General features: G+C 47.7%; 1 protein-coding gene across 2 annotated transcripts in view; it reads left to right on the forward strand.

The window, feature by feature from the left end:
• BMERB1 (bMERB domain containing 1) overlaps positions 1-27,517 on the forward strand; it is a 162,128-nt gene that overhangs the window by 100,340 nt on the left and 34,271 nt on the right. For both annotated transcript variants that reach the window (XM_088016996.1, XM_028117639.1), the window contains exon 2: positions 10,261-10,384. In XM_088016996.1, the coding sequence (XP_087873122.1) occupies positions 10,261-10,384 (124 nt within the window). The remainder of the gene's footprint in view (positions 1-10,260; positions 10,385-27,517) is intronic.

Consider the following 27,517-nt stretch of genomic DNA (forward strand, 5'->3'; position numbering starts at 1 on the left):
CGAAACGTTTGAGTATGTTACCTTTTATAGCAAACAGGAAGTAAGATGTTCCTAGGAGCTCCCTTGAAAAAGTGGATGTAAACCAGTGATTCTCAGCCAAGGATACTTTTGTCCCCCAGGGGATATTTGCAAATATTTGAAGACATTTGGTGTTGGTGGGAGGATGCTACTGGCATCTAGTGGGTAGAGGCCAGGGACATTGCTAAACGTCCTACAGTGCACAGGACAAACCCCTTTAGCAAAGAAAGATCTGGCCCTAAATATCAGCAGTGCTGAGGGTGAGAGACTCAGGTCTAAACAAAGTGCTTAGAGGCTGCTGAGAGGGGTGAGATCAAACTCTTGCCTTAGCTTCGGCCCCTGAGCTTTCAGAACGAGCCTTTGGTGTTCTCACATTCTACTTCTTTACCCCCATTTTACAGATAAGGACACTGAGGCTTAGAGAGGTTAAGTCATTTGCCCAAGGTTGGCAGTTAGAAAGGGGCAGAGCCAGAGTTTAAACCCAGGTTGGCTTGGCTCCAGTGCTTGTTTCTTAACCCCAGTGCTGAGGGCGCGTTCTCCTAATTACTTTTGCCATCTTGGACAAGTCAGATGTGGCTGAGAAAAGAGAAACTCGGAGAAGCTAAAAAATGAGCCCAAAATCACATCAGAGAATAATAACCATGGCCAAGATTTGGAGGCAAGTCGGCTTCCTCGGCTGCAAAACCTTCCTTGAGGGGTGATTGTGAGTTAAAGAGAGTACATTTGGGAAGGCCTGGTGCAGCAGGAGGGATGATTACATGCAGGACCCAGCGGCATCCTCCTTCACGAGGCAGGCTGAGGGGAATGGAGCAGCCGGGAGGTTGGAATTAAAAGCAGTTGCTTCATCTTCTTGGGAAACGATGACTCATTAAAAGCAACCGGCTGTTTCCTATTATATTCCCTGTTACAGCGAGAAGGCGAGATGCTTGGTGCATCCCATAATGCAGTGTTGGGGTTTGAGATGAGCTTCTTTCCTACATGAATGACTGATGACAATAACAGGCAGGGGTGTCACCAGGAGCCTTAGAAGTGCATCAGGATATAGTAATGGGGCTCACATATATTTCCCTGGTATTTAAGACTGTTGGGTCGGAAGATGTGCCTGGGTACACTCGGTGGTGAGCCAAGACTGGCTCCCAACAGAGGGTTGCTGGGAACCCTCTAGACCTTGCTTCCAGGGCAGGTGGAGTTGGAGGACTGAAGTCTTACCTAGAGGGACAGAGGAATGGCCTCGAAGCAACCTGTTGATCTCCAGATCTGATGATCCTTGTCCTGTTTCTTGTCCCACGTCGGTCTGGCTTCTTCCAGGGAAGGACATAGGAGGGCAGTCAGAATGATACTGAGCACCCTTTATCATGCCAGGTGCTGCACCAAGCACCTGACATCTTATGTGGCCTCCAGAGCAGCAACTCTGTGAGACAGGAGTCCCATTTTACCCAAGAGGAAGCTGAAATTAGGAAGATTAAGTGGTGTGTCCAGATCACACACTTGGTGGTAGATCCAAGACTTGAACCAGAATCTGTCCATATCTGCCATCAGGGATAAGCTGATGGTGTACGAATGACCTTCCTCCCTGACATGTAAGCCCCTTTCTGGAAGGTCAACTCGACGAGGGCAGGGATTTTGTCTGTTTTGTTTCATCTTCATTGCTTAGGGTGGAGTCTGCCACAAAGTGGGTTTTTAGTGCATACTTATTAAAGGAATAATAAGGGCAAATATTACAGAGGGAGTTATAGAGAGAACTTGCTATGTGCCTGGCACTTACATAAATACCTATGAAATGGGTGTGATTGTTCTTACACTGCAGATGAAGAACCTGAGGCCCAGAGTCATCAATAGGTGAGACCAAGGTCCCAGCAAAGGAGGCAACCCTGAGACCCCAAAGCCCATGCCCGTAACGATCCCCTTCACTTGCCCTCTTCAAGGGCTGGCCTCGTTCCCACAGCGCCTGTACCCACCAACACTTTTCCTTTGCTCTTTGTTTCTTTTTTAAAAATTCTACCTTGATTTATACCCGCTCATGCTAAAACCCAAATAATATAGCCAATAGCAATGCACCAACATCAGCGTCTTGGTGATGTTGGCAATGGTGGGAACTAAGTGAAGGGTATATGGAAGTCTCCGTGATAACTTTGCAACTTCTCTATAAACCTAAAATTATTCCAAAATGGGAAGTTTACTTAAAAATTCACACAATGGGGCCGCCTGGGTGGCTCATTTGGTTAAGCCTCTGCCTTTGGCTCAGGTCATGATCCCAGGGTCCTGGGATGGAGTCCTGCATCTCGCTCCCTGCTCAGCAGGGAGTCTGCTTCTCCCTCTGCCTGCCGCTCCCCCTGCTTGTGCTCTCTCTCTCTCTCTCTGACAAGTAAATAAATAAAATCTTAAAAAAAAATTCAAACAATGGTGGAAGGGGTTCCTCCTAACACTGGCCCCCTACCCCCGACAGGCAACCCCCAAGGCCCTTCTTTCAGGTGTCCTTCTGAGGATGTTCTGAGGATGCCAGACACCTTATAAATGTGCGTTGGGGCTGAGATTAGTATGTCCACTCAAGTAATTGCCTTGATGATATGAGCTGGGTTGAAATCATGACTCAGTTGGCTGATGCATCTTTGGGTGAGAAAGTTGACACATAGTTGAGACTTTTCCTTCAGACTTGTGTTCTCATTTAATTTTCCAGTGACAACTCCAGAGTGTAGGACTATTGCTCTTTGTCAAGGGAACCTCAGAACCCAATCCTGTTATGTCTGGTCACACCCTGTTGGACATGGACATGAGGCTGACCAAATGACCTCTAACACCCTTGCAACCCAAAGGGCTGGAATCCCATTGTATGACAGCTTTTCTGTGTGGGGGGGTGAGAGGGGTACCCCCAGTGGTGCTCAGATGCTTCTAGCATCAAACAACATCAAATTACATTGTGGGAAAATCTTTCCCCCCCACCCCAATTATTAACCTTTATGATTACCAAAGAAAGCTTCAATCTGGTGGTTTGCCTTTAATACCTCTCTAGCACTTGCTAACTTTCTAGGACTTGCTAATCCACCTTGTTGAGAAAGAAGAATTTGGCTTCAGTCTGAGAATTTAGCTGGAACAACATTGCTTTGTTTCCATTGGAATTATCTTTATGGTTACTTCCCAATTATGCTAAGTAATAGTGACTTATTCTTTTTTTTTTTTTAAAGATTTTATTTATTTATTTGACAGAGAGAGAGACAGCGAGAGCAGGAACACAAGCAGGGGGAGTGGGAGAGGGAGAAGCAGGCTTCCTGCGGAGCAAGGAGCCCGATGTGGGACTCGATCCCAGGACCCTGAGATCATGACCTGAGCCGAAGGCAGCCGCTTAACGACTGAGCCACCCAGGCGCCCAATAGTGACTTATTCTTTATGGATATGATAGGAAATTTCCTTTAAGGAGCTTGAGTGGAAAAAAAAAAGCCAATCTAAAGAACTATTGAGTAAATGATGGTATAGATTGTGTCTTTGCTTGGGCAGCTTTAGCAAAATACCATAGACTGGGGGGCTTAAGCCATAAACATTGACTTCTCACCGTTCTGGAGGCTCAGAGGTCCAAGATGAAGGCACTGGCAGATGTGGTGTTTGGTGAGAGCCCCTCCCTGGCTTGTCGATGGCTGTCTTCTCATTGTGTCCTTGCAGAGGGGAGAGCAGAGGAGGAGAAATTGAGCTCTGGTGTCACTTCTGATAAGGACACTAATCCCATCATGGGGCCCCACCCACATGACCTCATCTAACCCTGATTACCTCCCAAAGGTTCCCTCTCCTAAGACCGTCACACTAGGTTTAGGATTTCAACATAGGAATTGGGGCGGGGGTTCAGGGGTAGCAGCCTGTTCAGGTCATACCAGATACTTCGTGATGCATGGCTGTGGTGAATCCCATGTGCTGATCGAGGCTTTGGAAATGCTCGTCTGTAGCCCTTTGATCTACAACATGGGCTTTGAAATCAGACAGACGCGGGTCAAGTTCCAGCTCCAGCGCTCACCAGCTCAGTGATTTTGGCCCATGACTTAGGATCTCTCTGAGCCTCACCTTACCAGTCTGTAAAGGAAGGGTAATAATGCTAGCATATCCCTGCCAAGGCACTTGGGTGCGTGGGGACACTGCACCACACTCACAGTAAATGCTCTAGGTTCTCGAGCTCTGGGGCATGTACCAGGTGTGTGAAAGTTATGAAGCAGAAACAAGAGAGGGGGATGGCCTGGGGGACCCTGGGCTTAAAGTCGTATTTGCACCCATGGTTGGAAAAGACAGACTAGGGAAGGCTTTCCTGTTCCCCAGCATATATTCTCTGTTCCCCTTCCTGCCTCTATTTAAATCACGAGCTTCTAGGAGATGGCCAGCCCTCATCCACTCTCACCACCGCCTCCAACCCCCCACCCCCCCATCCCTGGACAGCTTTCAATTTTCAAGGTATATGGTGAAACGTGCAGGTGCATCCCGGTCATGCCCAGTGCTCAGCTCTTGTTAGCTGGTGCTGCAGGGCTCATGAGGCATGCATTTCCCTGGTGTGACATTTGGGGATAAAAAGATGGATTTAGCTGCCTCATCCCCCAGAAGTGACTCAGCTCCTAGGAGCTCAGTGACGGCAGCGGCGGTTGGAGCCCTGGGGACCTCCTTGCCTTAGTGCTCTGCTCTCTCTATACAGCAGCAGCCTGGAGCCTTGTAGGCACCGTGTTCTCTAGCTTGTCCATCTTTTTTGTTTTTTCCTTTAAGATTTTATTTACCAATTTGAGAGAGAGTAAGAGCATGAGAGGGCGGAGGGGCAGAGGGAGAGGGAGAAGCAGATTCCCTGCTCATCAAGGAGCCTGACTCAGGGCTCTATCCCAGGACCCTGGGATCATGACCTGAACTGAAGGCAGATGCCTAACCCACTGAGCCATCCAAACGTGCCAACTGTCCATCTTTTTCCAGGATTTGTCCTCCTCATGGACACTCTGATTGGCAGCTGTTGGATGCCTGCCCTCTAGCTGGAAAATGGTGTCAGGAAGGTTTCCATCATGCTACCTCTGTCATGCAAGACTGAAAAGAAGCTGACCGTGTGTAACACTCATTTATTTAAGACCCCTACCAGCGTTTCTCAGAGTCTGGCCTGAAGACTTTCTACAGAAGTTCCCTGGACACGACTCCCCAACCCGGTTTTAGCCTAATCTCTGGGGTTATCTCTGGGGGTAGAAGCAGAGAATCTGCCTTTTTAACAAGCTGCCCAGATAATCAGCATGCCTGCTAACACTTGAGAACAGCTACTCCCCATATGCTCAATTTTCTCTCTTGTCAAGATGATGATGATACTTCTTAAGTGGGGAGGTACTTTCTTAAATGAATGTGGTTATTATGACAAGGGCTCTGGAGTAGTAGGACCTGATTTTAAATTTCAGCTCTTCTACTTAGTTCTTTTCTTTTTTTTTAAGATTTTATTTATTCATTTGAGACACAGAGAGAGAGCATGAGCAGCAGGAGAGGTAGATGGAGAGGGAGCAGCAGACTCCCCGCCAAGCAAGGAGCCCGATGCGGGACTCGATCCTAGGACCTTGAGATCATGACCTGAGCCGAAGGCAGATGCTTAACCATCTGAGCCACCCAAGCACCCTACTTATTTCTTTTCTTGAGCTTCAACTTGCTTATCTGTGAGATGGGGGTGCTAAATAGGGCTTGTTTTCAGAATCGAATAAGGTAATTTGATCCTAGCATATGATAAATATTCAATCAATGTTAGCTCTTATTTTTTTTAAAGATTCTATTTATTTATTTGAGAGAGAGAGAATGAGAGGGAAGAGGGTCAGAGGGAGAAGCAGACTCCCCACTGAGCAGGGAGCCCGATGTGGGACTCGATCCCGGGACTCCAGGACCATGACCTGAGCCAAAGGCAGCCGCCCAACCAACTGAGCCACCCCGGCGCCCCAATGTTAGCTCTTATTGTTACCAGGTTAACCTTTTTTTTTTTTTTTTTTTTAATCTTTAAACTGGGGAAATTATAGCATCTACCATCTAGGGCAGGGGTTGGTAAACTTTTTCTGTAAAGGGCCAGACAGTAAATATTTGAGGTTTTAGGGACCACGCGGTCTCTGTTGCTGTTGCAACTACAAAGTTCTGCAGTTGTAACGTGGAAGTGGCCATAAATAATACATAAATGAATGAGCATGGCCAGTGTTTCAATAAAACTTTATTTGCACAATCAGGCAGGGGGCCAGATTTGGCCCGTGGCCATAGTTGCTAACCACTCATCCAGGATGCTGTGAAGATTAATTGACATGAGGCTTATCATGAGCCCAGCACAGTGCCTGGCACGGAGCACTCAGCATAAGAAGGGATTCTAACCATCTCACATCTAATTTGGGGTCTAGGCTTTGTTCCTTTCTCCAGGAGAAGGAAAGCACGCATAAGCAAGGCTTTTCAACACAGGTATCAACCCCATTCTCAGCCCCAAATCAACGCTAAACGTTCCTGTCAGCACCTGGAGCCTCAAGGTGCTGAGGTGTAGAGATAAAATGCCAATCCGTGGAGTGTGAGTCTTTGTCCCATGTTTTGCCCCAGGATATGTGGCCATTTTCAACCTCTGTCCCATGGAAATCAGGCTGCCCATCTGAACCACAATGTGAGAAATGAGAATACTTACAGGCATTCCCAACCATGAATGCCTTTAGCCCTGGCCCAGAGGCTATATAATGTGCTTGAGAGAGAGAGAGAGAGAGATTGAGCCCTGGGTTTGCATTCTAACTCTGTAACGTTCTGATTGTGTGATGTTGGCCAAGTCACTTCCTTCTCGAAGCCTCTGATTCATCAGGTATAAAATAGGGATTAAGTGAGATCATATAAAGCCTCAGCACAGCATAGCACATGGTAGCTACTGAAAAAGGAAGGAAGAGATGCTAAGAGGTAAAGGGCTCATTTCAAGGTCATGTGACGAGGTGAAGTACCTGCGTTTTGGAGGCAGTCGAGGGCTCAGCTACTTTCCTAGCCAGCTCTGAGCCTTTGTTTCCTTATTTGTTCAACAGAGAACATCTTGATCCTGCTGGTTTATGGTGAGGATTAAAAGAGATGGCACAGCAGAGCGGGCTGGTGGTGATGACCAAGGGCATCATAACCACACATGGAGGCTGACGTGCCTCGGCTGATTCCATCCTCACGACTGCCCTGGGTGTCCTCACATGAAACTGAGTCACGAGATGTTAACTAAGTCCCCCAGGCCACACAGGTAGTGAGGGGCAGAGCTAGGACTCAAACCCCAGCCATCTGATTCCAGAACGCCCCCCCACCTCCCCACCCCTGGTCACCATGACCCTCTATTGCCCGAGCTGGGCCTCTAGCCTGGTTGGAATCCGGCACACAGTAATGCTCAATTAATATTACTATTTTTATCCTGTGCCTTGCTTCCTTCTTCCTTCCTTCCTCCTGCCTCAAGTCGGGCCTCATTGCTCCAGCCCCAGGAGCCATCTCAGTCTTGGGGGGTGGCGAGGCAAGAGGACCCCAGATCTGATTCCAGAAGCCTTGAGATCATGACTCAGCATGTCACATGGACAATTCCTAAAATTCCTCCTTAGACATCTATCTCTCTTCTCAAGTCCCCGTCCTGAGACAGCTCCTCTGATCCTTTTCCCTCACCCTTTCTGACACTCACCCCTCCAACCTCCCCGTCTCCCCTCCTACCCCCATTTCCGCATCAGCTTGGCCTGACCGCAGGATGCTCTTCAGGACACGCCATGCTTGGAGGGCCGCAGAAGGGGATAGTGAATATGCCCGATTTAACATTTCCTCTGTCTGCCCATCTCCCCGCTACCCATCTAGACGCCCTGCCCTCCTCCCTGGCTCAACACCGTACACTGTCCATGCTGGGAGATCTGGGAGTTCTCGGGAAGTATAAAGAGAAGCAGACGCTCCTCTGGGGGGCTGAGCCGAGCGGGGACAAGATCTCCAGCTGGCCTAGGGCTGCCATATGCCTCAATTTCTTCGCCCCGACTCATTTCTTGGTCTTTCCCCCTTGACTTTATCCTCGTTTATCTCTTACAAATTGTGAATTACCTCGGAGAGCGTTAGGGAGGCCATTGGTTTCCAGGTGGGAATCAGCTCTAGGTCACAGCCTTCCTCCTGTGTCCTCAGCACATTGGGGAGTTCTGATGGGTGGAAGCTTTCCAAACCATCAGCTCGGAGGTAAGGACAAAGACAGACGCCCGGCAGCAGAAGCAAGTTGTTGGATGTAGAAGGAAGGTACAGATGTGGGTCCCGTGGAGTTGGTCTCAGTAAAGCAAACTGTCTCCTCCCCTATATCTTTTTCTCTAACCGGGAAAGATCTTAGGACACTGCAGCCTTTAAAACCCAGCCATTCACTCTGGCAATGTGGCCTAAAGGCACCTCCTCGATGCATGCAAGGGCTGAGCTTCGAGAACGCTCGTCCCGGGGCTGATTATGGTGGGGAAAATGGAAAACAATCTAACCGTCTGGGGGTTGGTGGAGTGATTCACGATACAGCCACAAATAGAAGATCACACAACCTTTCCCACTGCTGCTGGGGAAGAATATCCAAGGACGTGTGGAAATGCTCACGATATGTTATGTGAAAAGAATGGGTAATAAAATGTGATACCCTAACTTTATATGACAAAAACCAGACCTGCATCATGGCGGAAATATAGGTATACAATGATGTGGGTGTGTATGAACATTTTTAACTACTAACATTTTAGCATACATTTTTCCAGTTTTTTTTTTAAAGGTATGTGTATTGGGACGCCTGGGTGGCTCAGTTGGTTGAGCGTCTGCCTTTGGCTCAGGACACGATCCCAGGGTCCTGGGTTCGAGCCCCGCATCAGGCTCCCTGCTCAGCAGGAGTCTGCTTGTCCCTCTCCTCCCCACTCATGCTGTTGCTCTCTCTCTCAAATAAATAAAATCTTAAAATAAATAAATACATAAATACATAAATAAAATCTTTAAAAAAAAAGGTATTGTGTACTTACTCCTTATTGCAGGTTTGTACCCTTAACAACTCTTTAAACAAAATCAATTTTATCCTCCTCTCCAATCCCCTGGTAACCACCATTTTACTCTGTTTTCTACAAGTTTGACTATTTAGATTCCACATGTAAGTGATAATCATACAGTACCTTTGTCTCACTTTCCTCACTTAGTATAATATGCTCAAAGTCCATCCTTGCTGTCACAAAGGATATCCTCCTTCCTCGTGGCTGAATAATATTCCATTTGTTTATATACCACATCTTTTTTTATCCATTCATCCACTGATAGGTGTTTAGGTGATTTTGTGTCTTTGATACTATGAAATACATGTGTGTATATAATATTCTGCATAGAAAACATATAAAAACCCCATATGTATTACCCTAAATATGCACAGCACATATATAATATATATAATCATTGTTATTCTAATCATATAAATTATCATATATATATTGGAAGAATGTACATCAAATAAATACGAGACAGGAAGAATGTCCATCAACATGTGGATCGTGGTTCTCTCTGGGCAGTGGGGAGATGACTTTTGTTTTTTTTTTTTTTTTGCCTAGCTGTATGAGCTGAATTTTCTGCAACAAACTTGTATTACTTAATATTACTATTCCTTACCTTACTTAGTATTTCTATAAGATAATGATTAATAGTATTGCTGTAAAAGAATGATTATAAAATGATTTTTTTAAAGATTTTTATTTGTTTGAGAAAGGGAGAGCGTGAGAGGGGGGAGGATCAGAGGGAGAAGCAGACTCCCCGCTGAGCAGGGAGCCCGACGCGGGACTCGATGCCCGGACTCCAGGATCATGACCTGAGCTGAAGGCAGATGCTTAACAGACTGAGCCACCCAGGAGCCCATAAAATGATTTTCTGCCTGAAGCTGGCCTTGGTCCTGAGGCTGGGATAAGGGACAAATGGCTGCAGTCAAGGAGAGCAGAGGCTCAGGAGCTGGGACCAGGCAGGGACCATCAAAGCCACGTGTACACCCTTGAACAGGTTTGGTGAGCCCGCCTGAACCTCCTCTTGCCATTGTAACAGGGATTCCCATGGAAAACGTGTTTTCCGGGTTCCCAAGGGCTGGCTCCTTAAATGCACATGTACCCCTCAGGCTGTCGTCTGTGTGCCCTCGCGGTGCGCCCAGGGTGCTGGGGCAAAGGCTGCTTGCTCCCTGGAATGAGCACGAGGACGGTCCTAAGGGAATTCTTGAAAACTGGGGTGGCCTTGGGGCCTTGACACCTACGTTTCATGTCTCCTGCACAGATCAGCTGGACATCATCTGCATGGCAGAGACAACCATGATGCCGGAGGAGATCGAACTGGAGATGGCGAAAATTCAGCGCCTCCGAGAAGTCTTGGTCCGACGGGAGTCTGAGCTTAGGTTTATGTGAGTGCCTCGGGGAGGTGGCCGAGAAAAAGAAGGGGTGGGGAGACGGGGACACCCAGAGAAACTACCATTTACTATGTATTACTACAGGCCAGACGCCAGGATAAAGGCATTACATACGTTTAAAAAACTCTTATTTGGTTCTCACGACGGCCTAGAGGCATGGGTATCAGAATCTTCCATTTTATTTTTTATTTATCTGTTTTTTTAAAGATTTATTTGGGAGAGAGAGCGAGCAAGCACGGGGAGGAGGGGCAGAGGGAGAAGGAGGGAGAGTCTTAAGCTGACTTGGCGCTGAACACAAAGCCCAGCGCGGGGCTCGATCTCACAACCCTGAGACATGACCTGAGCTGAAACCAAGAGTTGGATGCTCAACCAACTGCGCCACCCAGGCGCCCCCTAGAGTCTTCTATTTTAAACAAGACCCTGAAGTTGGGATTGAATCCAAGCCAGTCTGACTCAAAGACTCAAAGAGCCCAAGCTCTTTCTATATTTGCTTCTGAGAAGAGAAAAGGGAAGAGGGAGAGGGAGACATAGGGACCCAGAGGTGGTACCTGGGTCCGCATCATTAAGCATGCACACTCTGGGTTCAGATAGTTATGAGATCCAAAAAAGCTGGGAGAGCCTGGGGAAAGCTCTCCCTGAGCTTCATTTCCCTGACTTGTGAAATGGGGCGGGGGGAATGATAGTACCTCTCTCCTGGGGTCACCGGCAACCCCAGAATCAGATGATTTGACCCAACCTCCACTGGAAAAAGCAGCAACATGGCGCCTTCTGGGCCGGCGCTGGAAGGGACACATTCCACGAATTCTTTCACTGATTTCACTGAGGTCCGTTATAGGATTATCCCATTTTACAAATGAAAAAGACTGAGGCTCAGGGAAGTTAACCTGCTCGGGCCTCCCAGCTAGTAAATAGAGCAATTAGGATTCAGATCCGGCTCTTCCTGCTTTCAAAATCCATATTCTCCTTGGATGACCTTCTACATATACCGCATAATGTGACCTTCTCTCTCACCCCGTGAGGTAGACCGCAGGATTAATAGCTGCCATTCATTTAGCTCTCTGTGTGGGCCAGACCCTGTGCTAAGTGCTTCATGGACACGATCCCTCCTCCCAGGAGCCCTTGGAGGAAAGTTCTAGAACATCCCCACCCTACGAATAAGAAACATCTTCCCTTTGATCTGGAAATAAACTAAACCAATACATACATGAGTGTGGAGAAACAATCCTTTCCTCCTCATGGTTTTTGTTTTTGTTTTTGTGTTTTTTGTTTTTCAAAAGAACTCGAGGAAGGATTGGTTGTGTGGGAGAAGTATTAACTAAGACCAGGTGTTACTATTAAGTCAGGTGATTCCAACTACCGACAAAGCCAGGACTGGACAGGAGTTTGAGGTGCCTGTGGGTTACCCAAGTGCAGATGAGTGGCAGGAAGTTCTGTGTCTTTGTTGTGTGCGGGAGATCACGGAACTAGACACAGATTCTCGTGTTCGCCCTTGATTACCGAACTGAAGTAACAGGTACAGTCACTCCGCGGAAACGAGCAAACAGCAAGGATCCAGGTATAGGTCAGGAAATGCAGAAATCTCCGTGCAGCTCCTACTTGTGGATGAACTCAGGGCAAAGGGAAAAGCCATAAAGTATGGAATAGTTGAGAGTTCACTGGCAGCAAGAGGGTTGGGATGATCACACTCTCTAAATAATACAGGTGCGCCTTAGAGGTATTGTGGGTTCGGTTCCGGACCCCTGCAATAAAGCAAACCTTGCTATAAAGTGAGTAAGATGAATTTTTTTGGCTTCCCAGTGCTTATAAAAGTTATGTTTACACTATACTATTGTTTATTAAGTGTGCAAATGTGTTGTCTTAAAAAAACAATGCACAGGCCTTAATTAATTAGCTCTATTGCTAAAAACAAAAACAAAACAAAAAATCTGCTAACCGTCTTCTGAGCTTTCAGAGAGTTGTAATCCTTTTGCTGGTGGAGGGTCTTCCCTCGATGTTGATGGCAGCTGACCCATCAGGGTGGTGGCTGCTGAAGGTGGGGGTGGCTGTGGCAGGTTCTTAAAACAACAATGAAGTCTGCCGCATGGATGGATTCTTCTTTTCCTCAACGATTTCTCTGTAGCATGGGATGCTCCTTGATCGCATCTCACCCACAGTAGAACTTCCTTCCAAACTGGGGTCAACCCTCCAAACCCTGTCACTGCTTTATCCACTAAGTTCATGTCATATTCTCAGTCCTTTGTTGTCATTTTGACAATTGCATGGCATCTTCAGAAAACATTTTCTTTGGGGTGCCTGGGTGGCTCAGTCGTTAAGCGTCTGCCTTTGGCTCAGGGCATGGTCCCAGGGTCCTGGGATTGAGCCCCGCATCGGGCTCCCTGCTCCACAGGAAGCTTGCTTCTCCCTCTCCCACTCCCCCTGCTTGTGTTCCCTCTCTCGCTATCTCTCTCTGTCAAATAAATAAATAAAATCTTAAAAGAAAGAAAGAAAGAAAGAAAAAGTTAAAAAAAAAACGATTTTCTTTGCTCATCCATGAGAAGCAGCTGCTTAGGGGCACTTGGGTGGCTCAGTCGTTAAGCGGCTGCCTTCGGCTCAGGTCATGATCCCAGGATCCTGGGATCGAGCCCCACATCAGGCTCCCTGCTCTGTGGGAAGCCTGCTTCTCCCTCTGCCACTCCCCTTGCTTGTGTTCCCTCTCTCGCTGTGTCTCTGTCAAATAAATAAATGAAATATTAAAAAAAAAAAAGCAGCTGCTTACCTGTTAATGTTTTATCAAGAGATGGTAGCAATTCAGTCCCATCTTTAGGTTCCACTTCTCATTCCGGTTCTCTTGCTATTCCCACCACAACTGCACCAACTTCCTCCACTGAAGTCTTTTTTTTTTTTATCTTGTATTATGTTAATCACCATATATTACATTAGTTTTTGATGCAGTGTTCCATGATTCATTGTTTGTGCATAACACCCAGTGCCCCACGTAGAACGTGCCCTCTTTAATACCCATCACCAGGCTAACCCATCCCCCCACCCCCTCCCCTCTAGAACCCTCAGTTTGTTTTTCAGAGTCCATTGTCTCTCATGGTTCATCTCCCCCTCCGACTTACTCCCCTTCATTCTTCCCCTCCTGCTATCTTCTTCTTTTTCTTTTTTCTTAACATATGTTGCATTATTTGTTTCAGAAATACAGATCTGTGATTCAACAGTCTTGCACAATTCACAGCGCTCACCATAGCACATACCCTCCCCAGTGTCCATCACCCAGCCACCCCATCCCTCCCAGCACCCCCCACTCCAGCAACACTCAGTTTGTTTCCTGAGATTAAGAATTCCTCATATCAGTGAGGTCATAGGATACATGTCTTTCTCTGATTGACTTATGTCACTCAGCATAACACCCTCCAGTTCCATCCACGTCGTTGCAAATGGCAAGATCTCATTCCTTTTGATGGCTGCATAATATTCCATTGTGTATATATACCACCTCTTCTTTATCCATTCATCTGTCGATGGACATCTTGGCTCTTTCCACAGTTTGGCTATTGTGGACATTGCTGCTATAAACATCGGGGTGCACGTACCCCTTTGGATCCCTACATTTGTATCTTTGGGGTAAATACCCAGTAGTGCAATTGCTGGATCATATGGTAGCTCTATTTTCAACTGTTTAAGGCACCTCCATACTGTTTTCCAGAGGGGTTGCACCAGCTTGCATTCCCACCAACAGTGTAGGAGGGTTCCCCTTTCTCCGCATCCCCGCCAACGTCTGTTGTTTCCTGACTTGTTAATTTTAGCCATTCTGACTGTCCACTGAAGTCTTGAACCTTCGATTTGTAAAAAATGCAGTATCTTTGAAGTGTAATAAAGCAAAGCACAGTAAAATGAGGTGTGCCTGTACATGCAAATTAAGTCTTTCTTCCTCCGTTCTATCTTTAATCCCAATTCATAAAAATGACCTATGTTAATAGTAACGGTTTTTATTAATTCTGACTAATAGTTTTACAACTGTTCTTCTATTACTTAATATATAACCTTTAGTTGGGGCGCCTGAGTGGCTCAGTCGGTCGGTTAAGCGTCTGCTTTTGGCTCAGGTCATGATCTCAGAGTCCTGGGATGGAGCCCAATATCGGGTTCCCTGCTCAGAGGGGAGCCTGCTTCTACCCCTCCCTCTGGCTCCTGCTTTCTCTCTCAAATAAATAAAATCTTAAAAAAAAAAAAGAAAAGATTCTGTGCCTCCCTCTTCCAACTCCCCACTCTCAATGTGTGCTCTCTTTAAAAAAAAGAAAGAAGGGATGCCTGGGTGGCTCAGTCGGTTAAGCGACTGCCTTCGGCTCAGGTCATGATCCCAGGATCCTGGGATCGAGTCCCGTGTCGGGCTCCCTGCTCGGCGGGGAGCCTGCTTCTACCTCTACCTGCTGCTCTCCTGCTTGTTCTCTGTCTCTCTCCCTGATAAATAAATAAAATCATTAAAAAAATAAAAATAAAAAAAAGAAGACAGAGAACAGGAGTTCTGCTGTAAAGTACTGAAGAGCTCCCTTCAGCCCAAGGGTGCTTAAGAGGGAGCAAAGTTTGCTTTTTTTTTTTTTTTTTGCTGCTACAGGAACAATGGCTGTTACTTTGCATTTACTGACCTTTGCATCTGGTGTGTACCCACACTCGGTATCCCCAGCATCTGGCCCATGCCTGGCACGCAGTGAGTGAGCAATGACAAGAACAGCTAGCGTGTAAGCTCCAGCTCTGGGCCAAGGAGGGCACTAAACTCTTGAGTCACTGAATTTCCCCATCATGCCCACTTAGGGACAAATCTCAACTGTAGAACCTTGAAAATCAAGTTATTCAAAGGATACAGAAAGAGGTCAGTGTAGTCAAGACATAGGAGGGGCTCAGTGCCATTCTCCAGGGGAGGGGCCGGCTTCCAGGCCCCCCTGGGGTGGGGGGAACTTGCTAGGAGCCTGCAGACAATAGTGGATTCTACTGACAGCCCCCCCCCCGCCCGCCCAGGCCCAGCCTGGTATAGTATGCAACCTTGCCTGCAGGTGCACCCGCTTCGTCAATCTCAGTGGTGCAAGATGGACCCAGGGTGGACAGGATAGGGCTCACTGCCCACTCACACCCAAACAAACGCCTCATCCATCATCCTCAGCCTCCCAGGCTAGCAGGCCACGTGTGGGCCGTTCTTGAATTCAGTTTCCTGGCTATTTCTCAGAGCCAGACCCTCACACAGCTATAGGGCTCCTATTCTTGCATCCCTATTAGAGAAGAGAAAATTGGAGGTTAAAAATTTGCCCACGGTTGCATTAGCTAATCAGAAGCCAAGCTAGGATGCAGTGATCCCAGAGCACTGATTCAGAGAGTGAATGAGGGAAGGGAGGAAGGAAATTCTTTAGAGTATACACCACGAGGGTAGGAATCTTACTCATCTTCCTCACAGTTCTATCTTCCCAGCATCTTGAATAGGGCTTGGCACTTATTAGGGCAATTAATATTTGTAGAATGTGCATATTCCACCCTTACCCAACAACTTCCACACACACACACACACACACACACACACACGAGGGCCCCGGCACAGGGTAAGAGGGAAGTAGAATTTCAGACCACACTAAGCATTTGCAGGCTCAGGTGGGGAAGCTCTGAGTGACAGGAATGTGACAGCCATTGACTGGAACTGTCCCAGTGACTGTAGCTGTAATAACCAGGATGAGATTGGTTTTGTCACACCTGCTCCGAAGTAATCAAGTTAATACCCATCAGCTCCTGTGGACACTATGTGAGTCAGACCACATTTCAGGGTTGCGGGTGTCTTCTCTCTTTTATGTCTCCTGCTGTATTGACTCTTTTAAGAATGGGTCCAATGGCTACTCTTCCCCCTAAGTGGCCTGAGGTAACCTCTGAAAATGGTTTGCTGTTCGCTTGACCCAGAAAACCCTATGAAATCATGGAAGTCAAGAGGTTCAAATCTTTGTGTTCACTTTAAGAACACACGTGAAACTGCCCAGGCCATCAAGGGTATGCATATCCGAAAGCCACCAAGTATCTGAAAGACGTCACTTTACAGAAGCAGTGTGTGTGCCATTCCGTCGCTACAATGGTGGAGTTGGTAGGTGTGCCCGGGCCAAACAGTGGAGCTGGACACAGGGTTGGTGGCCCAAGAAGAGTGCTGAATTTTTACTGCACATGCTTAAAAATGCAGGGAGTAATGCTGAACTTAAGGGTTTAGATGTTGATTCTCTGGTCATTGAGCACATCCAGGTGAACAAAGCCCCCAAGATGCGGTGTAGAACGTACAGGGCTCATGGTCGGATTAACCCATACATGTGCTCTCCCCGCCACATTGAGATGATCCTTACTGAAAAAGAGCAGATTGTTCCTACACCAGAAGAGGAGGTTGCACAGAAGAAAAAGATATCCCAGAAGAAACTGAAGAAACAAAAACTTATGGCCCGGGAGTAAATTCTGCAGAATAAATGCAAATAAAAATAAAATTAAAAAAAAAAAAAAGAATGGGTCCAATGGCTGCTGATCCCAACACCCCCAACGTTTAGCATTTTTCTTTCATGGACTTCCATGTTCTTGCCCTGCTGGTTCAACCTCTCCTCTTGCCGGGATGGTGAGGAAGTAGAAGAGGGAGATTGACTCAGTCCCCGGGGAACTACCATGGATTCATGAGAATTGCCCTCAGGGGTCGTCCTCAGTGTATGACCCTGGGCACATGACAGAGCACAGAAGAACTGCTGTTTACTCTTTATTCCCTCTCTTCTTTGCCCGGCACTTCTAGAATGCAAAGACAAACTCCTGGTTGGATGCCCGAAACCCCACAATCTCACAGTCCCACGTTGGGTTTGTCTTGTTCTGCCATCTTGAATGAAGTGTGGTGGAAATGGAAAGGATTTTACTGAGGGAGGCTCAGTGAACAGGACTCAGTCAGGACTTTTCTGTACTCTTTCTCTGGAGAGAAGCAATTTATTTGGAACCTAAAATGATGAGCTCTAACTTAGGTGGCCAGGTTTGCAAGTCTGCCTGCCAGGAATTCGAGGTAGCGCCCTGTAAGGGTTCTCAGGGAGCACATTTACGGAGCCCTTCCAGCGGGCAGCCCTGAGTATACGTTATCACACCATCTGTGAAAAGTGCCTACTAATGAAAGGATGAATCAGGGCAGCGCCCTGTTCACCTTGCCTAAGGCCCACAAGACCAGGTTCAGGGAAGGGCTATGAAGTGACCCTGGCGGGCAAGGCGTTATCTTCTGCGTCTTCCTTAGCTTGTCCTCTGGTTTACAGGTTGCTCCAGGGCACCTGGAGATCTCGTGAAGTTTGGTGATTTTATGAGCTTCATTTGAATGAGTCAGTAAACCCCTCTGTATCACAAAAACGCCCCTGTAATAGGTGCCAAATGTCCGGGAGATGAAACTTGGAGCCTGCTTTGTTCTCTCCTTGATCCTCTGTGCCCTCCACCTCCCGCCCTTCCGCTGCTGCCCCAGGTCCCTGCCACTCCCTCTCGCCTGTCCTACTGAGGCTGTCGCCAAGCTCGGACTCGTTTTCTCACCTTTAATTCCAGGCACTGAATCACACCATTAGCTTTTCATAATTCAGCAGCCCGTGCTTGCCTGCTTGGCTCTCCCGCATCCTCCCTACAATCCTGGTCCTGCTGTTTATCTGGGCTTCAGATAATTAAGAATCTTTCGCCTCTGAGCAGGGGCAGGGGGTGGTTATCTTCATTTTACACTGGCTTGCGGGATTTTCATAAAAGGGATACTGTGCTCTGTCTCTCGGCTTGCCCTGGGCAGTGGCGGCTTTTAATCAGGGAGCGTCAGACTCACAGCGGGGAGGGGAAGCGGGCGTGTGAAGGACCGATTTCGGGAGCATAGTACTCGCACCCCGCTACTTCCCATCTTAAAGAGGAGGAGGAAGCTGATGCACAGAGAGGTCGAGTAACTTGCCTGGGGTTGCACAGTGTCCATTAAATAGCAGATATTGGTTTATCCCAGGCATTCTGGGTCCAGCGTCCATCCCAACCATGTTATGGGGTCTCTCAACTGGCTTTGAACCCCAGTTTCTCCTTGTTATCAACCGTGTGGCCCTGGAGCAGATTTTTAGCCGTGTTCCAGCTTCAGTTTCTCCCTCTGTACAGGGGGGCATCAACACTTCCCTGGCAGCAAGACAGCAAGAGATGAAAAGAGAGGATGCATGTGAAAGTAGGTGGCTCTTCCTCCTAAGGAAATAAGCAAATCCTCCATTTCACTGTTAACGCCGTGCTTTGAGGGATCGCAGGGGGTCGGGGCTGCTGAGTCATCCCCAGAGAACACAGTACACACTCCTCTCCCCGAGAAGCTGGGGAGCAGCTGTCCGCCAGTAAGACCAGCTCTACCCCGGGGCCTTGACTTTATTATCACCAGTGTTATTTTTTTAAAAAATGTTTTATACACCTGTTTTTTTTTTTTTTTTTTTGCCTTCAACGAGCTGGCGATTCTCAAGTCCGTTAGGAAAAGCTTCAAGCCAAGGGCCAAACGAAGCATGTGCATTTATGTCACTTGACACATCTTAGCCACGTTTGGGAGTTCTGCATCACGCCAGTTGCACTTGGGGTTTTAAATAGCATCCCCTAAGAACAGGTCTCAAGGCAGATCTGAAAAGCAATTTGTTTTGGACAAAATGTGCATGGATTTGAGGAGCTGGGAGAGGGGAAGGGAAGAGGGAGGGGAAGGGAAATGGAGGGACAAGGAGAGAGGATGGAGGACACTGCAGGTTGGACCTCTGAGTGGAAGGACCCTCCTGAATTTCTAAGCATGCCGGGAGGTAGGGATGGGTGTGGGAAACTGGGCTGATCAAATGGAGAAAGATACGTCCCCCCACTTGACAAGCTTCTGCTGTTCCAAGTTGCTTTCTGCAGTCAGAACACACTTCAGGAGAGGAAATTCTTCTGTCTGGGAGCTTGGAGTGTCTTACCCTCGAGGACTTCATTCTCTTACCTCCGAGGATCTGAGTCTCCTGTGTGCTGGTGAGCTGGAAGCGAGATCACCATTAGGCTCTTGTGACGGTGAAGTTTATGTGTCAACATGACTGGGGCCGTGGGGTCGCCAGACGTCTGGTCATACATTATTCTGGGGGAGTCTATACGGAGGTTTCTGGGTGAGATGAAACATTCGGATCAGTGGATGGAGTAAAGCAGATTGCCTTTCCCAGTGTGGGTGGGCCTCGTACAATCCACTGAAGGCCTGAATAGAACAGAAAGGCTGAGAAAGAGGGAAATTTGCCTGCTTTACTGAGCAGCTGGGATATTGATCTTTTCCTCCCTGTGGACTTGAACTGAAAAATCAACTCTTCTTGGGGCTTGAGCCTGCCAGCTTTTGGACTGGAGCTGTATAGCATCGGCTCTCCTGCTTCTCCAGCTTGCTGAAGATAGATCTTGGGGCTTCTCGGCCTCGATAATCATGTGAGCTACTTCCTTATAATTAAATAATCCATCGCTCGATCAATCAATCAAATCTCCTTTTGTTTCTGTTCCATGGGAGAATCCTAATACAGCCCTGTTTATTCTCAGAAACTTCTACCTGGATGCTTTCTCTGGCTAGCAAAGACCTAGGAAGTTGGAGAACACTGATTAAGATAAAGGGATATTGGCTCTACCACTTTGTAGAACATTCTGGTATCACCTAGTAAAGATGAGCACGTACTTATTCTACAACCAGTAGTTTCTCCCCTGGGGATACCCTAGGGCTGCCCTGTATAACTGGGCAGGCACGAGCTTCATGTGGCTATTTTCAATTTAAATTCATGGAAATAAAATAAAAAATACAGTCCTTCAGTAGCCCTACTACATTTCAAGTGCTCGTTCATCTATTGAGCCTAATGGCTGTCCTGTTGGAAAGCATACACATTTTTGTAGAACATTTCCATTATCCAAGCACTGCTTTAAAGAAACTCTCACAGTAAGTGCCAGGAGGCATATTCCAGAATGTTCTTATCAGCCTTGTTTGTAAGAGCAAAACACTGGAAACAACTCAGGCGTTTGTCAGCAGCAGAAAAGGACAAATCCACGGTGGCCTAGTCATTCTGTGGAATTCTGTATAGCAGTGAAAAAGGGATGCCCCCCCGGGCATTAACCCAGATGCATCTCAAAAATAAGACTTTCAGCCATGATGATGTAAAGGTCAAAATGTGTAAAACCAAAAAAGGTACAGGCATTCATATAGAGATAGTAAATTATACAAAGAAAAAGCATTTAGATAAACTCAGCCTAAGGCTCACCTCTGAGGGACTGAGGGAAATTCAAGGGAACAGGGCACAACGAGGCTTCTAAGGGTCACATACAGGTTATGACTTAGGCAAGATCATGGGGACATAATTGTTTACTATTCCATAGATGGCATATATGTATCTTATGTACACTTTTGTATATAGTTCACAAACACACACACTTTTTTCCAATTTTTTATTGTGGCAAAATACACATAAACAGAAAATGTCCCATCATGACCATTTGTAAGTATACAGTTCAGTGGTATTAAGAATATTTACACTGTTGTACAACCATGACCACCATCTATCTCCAGAACTTCGCAACTTGCAAAATTGAAATCCTGTATCCATCAAACAATAACTCAACGTTCTCTCCCAGCCCCTGGCAACTACTCTTGGCTTTCTATCCCTATGATTTTGACTACTCTAAGTTCCTTATATAAATGGAATCATACAGTGTTTGCCTTTTTGGACACACATGCACCTTTTACTTTTTCTTCTTTTTTTTTAGAGAGAGCGCGTGCACATGTGTGAGTGGGAGGGGGGAGAGGCAGAAGGAGAGGGAGAGAGAGCTCCACGCCCAGCACAGTGCCCAACGCAGGGCTTGATCTCATGATCCTGAGATCACAACCTAAGCCAAAACCAAGAGTCAGAAACTCAACCTACTGAGACAGCCAGGTGGCTCCCACATGTACCTTTTTAAAGGAAAAATACTAAGAAAGGGAAGGAAGTTTATGATCTTTGATGTCTTCCATCAATGTCTCCGATACATCAAACCCAATATGTCCAAGTCCAAACTCATGATCCCCGTGCCACCCCCCAGCCCTGTCCCCACCAAACATAGCTCTGCAAATAGCCCAGCATCACCATCTATGGAATGCCAAATTCTGAAGTTAGACACCATTCTTGACTCCTTCCAATTTGCCACTTCACATATTCACTCCATCCCCAAATTGAGTCAATTTTACCTCCTAAACTAGTTTTAAAAACTGTCCACTTTCCTCTATCACCATGGCTGCCGCCCAAGTGCGCATTCCCATCTCTGTCTTGGACCTCAAGTGCCTCTAGCCTTCCACCTTGCTGCCCTCCAGGTCAGGGTACCACAGCCAGAAGGTGCCTCTGGAAATGCAAATCAGACCATGGCTCCCAGTTTTAAACACTTTCAAGAATTTGTTACTGTGATCAAGCCTACCTGATACCGCCAGGTCCATTCCTGGCTCTTCTGCCCTCTGTTCTTCATCTTTCCTCCACCTCCAGCCACCACCCCTGATCTGTACCCCACGGGGCACCTTTCAGTCCCCCCGCCCCACACACATGCACTCCACGCCCTGTCCTGCCACTGGGGCCATTTTCCGTGCCATTCCCTCTGCCTGGACCCCTCCTCCCGCTACCATCTTTGCCTGATTAACTCTCCCTCTCCCTCCAGGGCTCAGATCCAGGGAAGGGAAGCCTTCCCAGGACTTCCCAGTCTGTGTCCAGTGTTATCCCCGTAACCACAATCCTCTTCTTAGAAAGACTTTCCCCCTCTGTTTAGATCTACATGCACTGGCGTGAGTATGGGCTCACTACCTTTCTCCTACCAGACCTTGGCCTTGGTGAGAACGGAGGCTGAGCTGTTTTCACTCCTAGTAGTGTCGGCAGCCCCCAACACATGCCCAAACTCAGAGCAGGTGCACGCTGAATATGTACATCATCGATGAGCAAGAGTTCATGTTCCCACTTCTCCCAGGGCCTGACCCATTGCAAGGACTCCCCTGGAGCTGGCAAGTCCGGGCAGTGAGGGCCACCTGGCCCTCTGAAACTTAGATGGTGGATCCAGTTCATAGCGTTCCTGCTGAATGACAGTGTGAGGCAGCAGCTTTGCTATGTGTATGAGTTTCCCATGCTGCTGTAACCAACTCCCACAGAGTTGGGGTCTTCAAATAACACACTTTTATGCTCTCATAGTTCTGGAAGCCAGAGGTCTGAAATCGGCTTCACTGGGCTGAAGTCAAGAGTCAGTGGGACCACGCTCCTTCCAGAGGCCCCCGGGGAGAATCTTCTTCCTTGTGTTTTCCAGTTTCTAGAGCTGCATTTCTCACAGTCCTTGGCTGGTGGCCCCTTCCTCCCCTGTCAAAGCCAGCAGAAGGGAATCTTTAAATCTCTCTCTGCTGATGTCATCCTGTCTCCTTCCCTCTTCTGTGTCCAAATCTGTCTCCCTCTTATAAGGCTACTTGTGAGTACATTTAGAACCCACCCAAGTAACCCAGGAAAATCCCTCCATCTCAAGATCCTTAATGCAATCCCACCCGCAAAGTCTCATATTCCTAGGGTCCAGGGATTAGGCTGTGCATATCTCTGAGGGACGTTATTCAGCCGGCCACAGTAGGAGAGACCGATAGCAATTTGCATCGGGGCTCAGCATTGAGCTGGAGTCCCAGCGTGGCAGCGACAGTGACAGATAGGGTCGTGGCCAGGCTGAGTGGAGGGGAAGCTGCACTCCACGTGGAGAACCCACATCGCTTGATCTTATGCTAAGATCTCATTATTTTTTTGAAATCTCCCAAAGACACAGCATCTTATGAGACAGAGAGAGGGAGGGAGGGTGAGCACCTGGGTAATGCACACACAGCGGCCTGACAATTAAGGGTTTTCTCACTCTCTCTGCGTGTTTCTGGAGCAGTGCTGATCTGAATGGCCGCAGAGCCTGAGAAGTGCTCATCTGTATCACTTGATGATCTCAACGGAGGGTTCAGCTTTTCCTCGGCGCTCGGTACGGAATCAGATCACGCTGGACCAGGCCAGCTTCATTTCCACGTTGTCTCTTCACATGAGAGCCAGCCCTCCCTTGATATTTCCCGGGCAGGATGCTCACAGAGAAAAGGAAGGACGGAAGGTACAAACGGCTTAGCAGGTGTGACTTGGTGTTTTGGGTCCACGAGCTTTGCTGGCCCCCGCCCCCCAGGAAATGTAAATATCCTGATTTACATCTTTCCCTTTATTCAACTGGCTGCTATTCGCTGAATGATCAGATACGTGGATTTTTTTTTCCTTCTGAAATTTTGACCCACTCTGGGTCGCTCTGTCCTCGGTCCCCTAAACCCCTAAAAGGGGTTTTGAATTAGATTAAGTCAATCCAAGGCACTCCTAGTTGGGTTCTGCCAGTGGGAAGACAGCCTGTGGGTCCTCATCTTGGACAGCGTGGCCTTCTGATTGAGAGAGAACTATACTCACTCCAGGTTAGATTATACCTACCTTTGAACTCTACCTCTGCCATTTAGAGGCTGTGCAGTCTTGGACAAATACCTTAACCACTCTGAGCCCCAGCTGTCTCACCTGTCAAACGGGGAAGGCTCATTGCAGAGGGTGGTTATGGGGAGGAAAAGAAGTCATTTATATGTTAAGCGCCCAGCCCGGTGCCTGCCACAATATAAGCGCTCAGGAAATGTTACTTTCCTTTGCTTCCGGAAGAAATCGAGTTTGGAAATGAACAGACACATTTGTAAGAGCAGATGTTGGCCCGCACTCTTGGTTGTTAGTCGTACAGTTATTTATCTTGAATAGGGGGCACGGGTAAAGGGCGGGGAAATTGGAAGGTGGACTGAAGGTCTCCTCCATGACAAGGATGTTCAGATTGGAGAGGAGAAGGCTCAGGGGCACTTGAGATGCGTGTCGAGACAGCTGAAGGACTGGCCCGTGGAAGAGGGAGTCTGTTTCTTCTATGTGCAACCGGGACCAAACACAGATGCCGCCCGTGAATCGGGTTACCATCTCAGCCTGAGAGAGGCCTCTCCAGACCCTTGGAGCTATAAAAAGTGGGAGCCTTGGGAGGTGAGGAGTTTCTACACCTGGGGATATTCGAGCGTTTATTTATTCCTTCCTTCATGCAGCCGGCACCTACCGTATCATCATGTGTCAGATCTCAGGAACGTGGGCATGAACAGTGTAGACAAGAGCTCTGTCTTAATGCAGTCTGAGGGAGAACATAAAAACTGCAGGACTCCTGGGAGGGCGGTATACGGAAACTTCAGATGGGCACAGTGAGTGCCAGGATGCTATGTTCAATTCTTAAGGTTATCATTCTTATTAATTTCTCTAACATCTCCTGAACACTCCCATGTGCCACACACGATCCTACACTTCTTATATGGATCACCTGATTTTATCTCCATAGCAACCAGATGAGGCAACTACTATCAGGAGCCACATTGAACAGAAGAGGAACTTGGGTTTCACAGAAGTTAAGAGACTTGCCCAAGATCACCCATCTAAGAACCAGCAGGGTTGGGATTCTAGATGCAGCAGGCTGACCCCAGTGCCTGGCTCTACGGTGCTCACTCAGGGCCAATCCTTGCCTTCCAGCCCATCCCCTCTCCTTAGAGAACCAGTCCCAGGGCGTAGGGGTCTCTGTCTCTCCTTATTCCCCTCCTGCAGGCCAGAGCTGACTGGTCCAGATTGGCTCAGTCTGGGCCAATCAGAGTCTCTCTCCTTGGGCTACAGGGAGACTGGGCCAGTTTGGTGATGGATTTGCAAACCAAAGACAGTGGATGAGCACAGAAAGCTGGTCTTTGGGAAGGAAGGAAGACAGCACAACTGCCTCAGAGTAGCAAACAAGAGACTGTCGTCCCCGAAAGCAGAGAATGAACTTGGCCATGACATCCTCATTCCAGGCCCCAAGCAGCTCAGCTGAACTGGACTTTTCCATAAGATGTCGAGTCTTCTTACCCCCTGGGTGTCCACTGTCCAGACCCTTGGAGAAAGGTCTCACATTTGTGTGGCTGTAGCCTGGGGAAACTCAAAGTCGGCCGCTGGGATGTTAGTGAATTTCAGGGTTTCCCTGCTCAGCTCTTCTCTGTTCCCAGGCCTGGTTTCCTGCATCCTGGAACCCCATCCACGTGGGTAGGAAACTCGGATGCTTCACCAGTTTCCATAACGACAGAACATAACAAAGCCCTATGCTACTCCCACAGGTCATCCGAGGAGTTGTCAAACTAAACATCCAGAAAGGGCTCGCTCTGAGCTCTTCACAGCAATTTAAAAACCCACAGTTGACATTCCCACCTAACGAGATCCTTTTAGCCATCTTGTACCAAGTGGTTCCTTTTTCTTGGCCCTTCTCCACTCCCAGGGCCCAGGTTCACCCACCTTGCTTGCAGTTCTCTAGCTCAGACGTCTCACAGTTCCAAGGAAGACAACTTCCCCTCCCTGTCTTTTTTTTTTTTTTTTAAGATATATTTATTTATCTGAGAGAGAGTAGGGGGAGAGACAGAGGGAGAGAGAGAGAATCTCCAGCCGACTCTTTGCTGAGCATGGAGCCCAAGATCATGGACCTGAGCCAGAACCAAGAGTCAGATGCTCAATTGACTGAGCCGCCCAGGTGCAACCCCCCTTCCCGGTCTTATGCAGAGCAGCTTCACCTGCTTCCAAGAAGCCATGGTGCCAAAAGACGCTTGGGCTCTCCGGAACACCACCCCACGTGTTTGTCAAGTTATGATTCTGAGCAAAAACTCTTACTTCCCCAAGATAAATCTGGGTACCAGCTGTTAAGGTGCTAACATTTCTCCCCATTTTTTAACGTTTATTAAACTATCTTAAATCAAACGAGCTTGAGGGGATTTCTGTTCCTTCTAGCCCATGCTGGGAGGTTCGGTTGAAATCTTAGCTCAGTCGAGAACCCCATTTCCCAGAATCCCATTCCTTGTCTGTTTCTAGGTTAAAGGTGGGAGATCTGAGAGGCAGACAGGAAGTGCAATGTTGACTCACTGAGGTCCACCATGTTTGGATGAGGAGGTAATCAGATAGAGAAGGCCATGGAGGTTCCATCTCATGCTCACTCTCCCCAACTTCCCATCCAGCTTGTCATTCCCAGTGCTGGCCCTGCTGACCAACAGCAGTCCTCCATCTTCTAGACGCTTGGCAGACAAGACAACAGCCTCCCAAAGACCCCTCCACCCACTTTCCCTCTACAGCCCCATCTCACCAGCTAGATGTGCCTGACTTCTCAGACGGGCTGGCTGGTGACCCCTCTGGTCTTCCACAACCCCTCCCAGATCCTCGCATCCCCAGCTCCTCCCATGACTGTGACAGGTCTAATTCCTACCGTGCATCCCTTGCCCCATAATTCATAGTGGTTCTGCTTCCCTGATGGAGCCCTGACTGATACACATCCAGAACCTTTCCAGAAGCAGCTGCCAGAGGCTGGAGGCAGTGAATCACACCGGAATCACCCAGAGAGCTTTAGAGAAAATGCCGATGCCTGGGATTTATCCTAGAGTCTGATTTATTTGACCCAGGATGTGGTGCAGCCATTGCAAGTTTTAAAAGTAGTTGGGGTGACCCCCCCCGCCCCCCATCTCTACCCTCTACTTCCCACTGCACAGACGTCCCTTCACCTCTTCCCTGGGGGAAGTATAACGCTGGTGGTCGTCGGTTGCTTTACAGATGACTCATCTTTGTTTTCGTAATTTTTTTCTTGATGAAAATTGGTCTCAACCTGAAAGTGTAAAATCTGCCCAACATTAGCATGGCTCCTGGCATGGCAATAGGTAGCTCGCTCTCCAGTTGCTTCGAATCCTGATCGGAATCAGAATGAAATGTATGTTTGTGGTCTCCCGTGGCGCGTGAAAATCCCAAAGCCATCTGTTGTCTTCAGCATCGTGTCCATTATCAAAATACACTGATTAAGCCTTTAATTGAACCTGGTGCTGTATTTATTGAGAAACTCACGATTAGCTTTCTAAAAGCTTATCACCGAAAGCCGAACTTAAAATCATTCAGCAACGATCACTTTCAGTTTGCTCCATGGCCCACCTGTGTTTGACCTCTAATAACCAATACACGGTCTCCCTTTTTTGTTTTTATTTTTTAAAGAGATCAAGTGAGCAAGCCGAGAGTTGGCAGATAGGGAATTTCTGAGCTT

Source organism: Eumetopias jubatus, unplaced genomic scaffold, assembly GCF_037043125.1.
Source record: "Eumetopias jubatus isolate StellerSeaLion01/CBP00866 unplaced genomic scaffold, mEumJub1_p1.0 scaffold_12, whole genome shotgun sequence".
Taxonomy (NCBI): domain Eukaryota; kingdom Metazoa; phylum Chordata; class Mammalia; order Carnivora; family Otariidae; genus Eumetopias; species Eumetopias jubatus.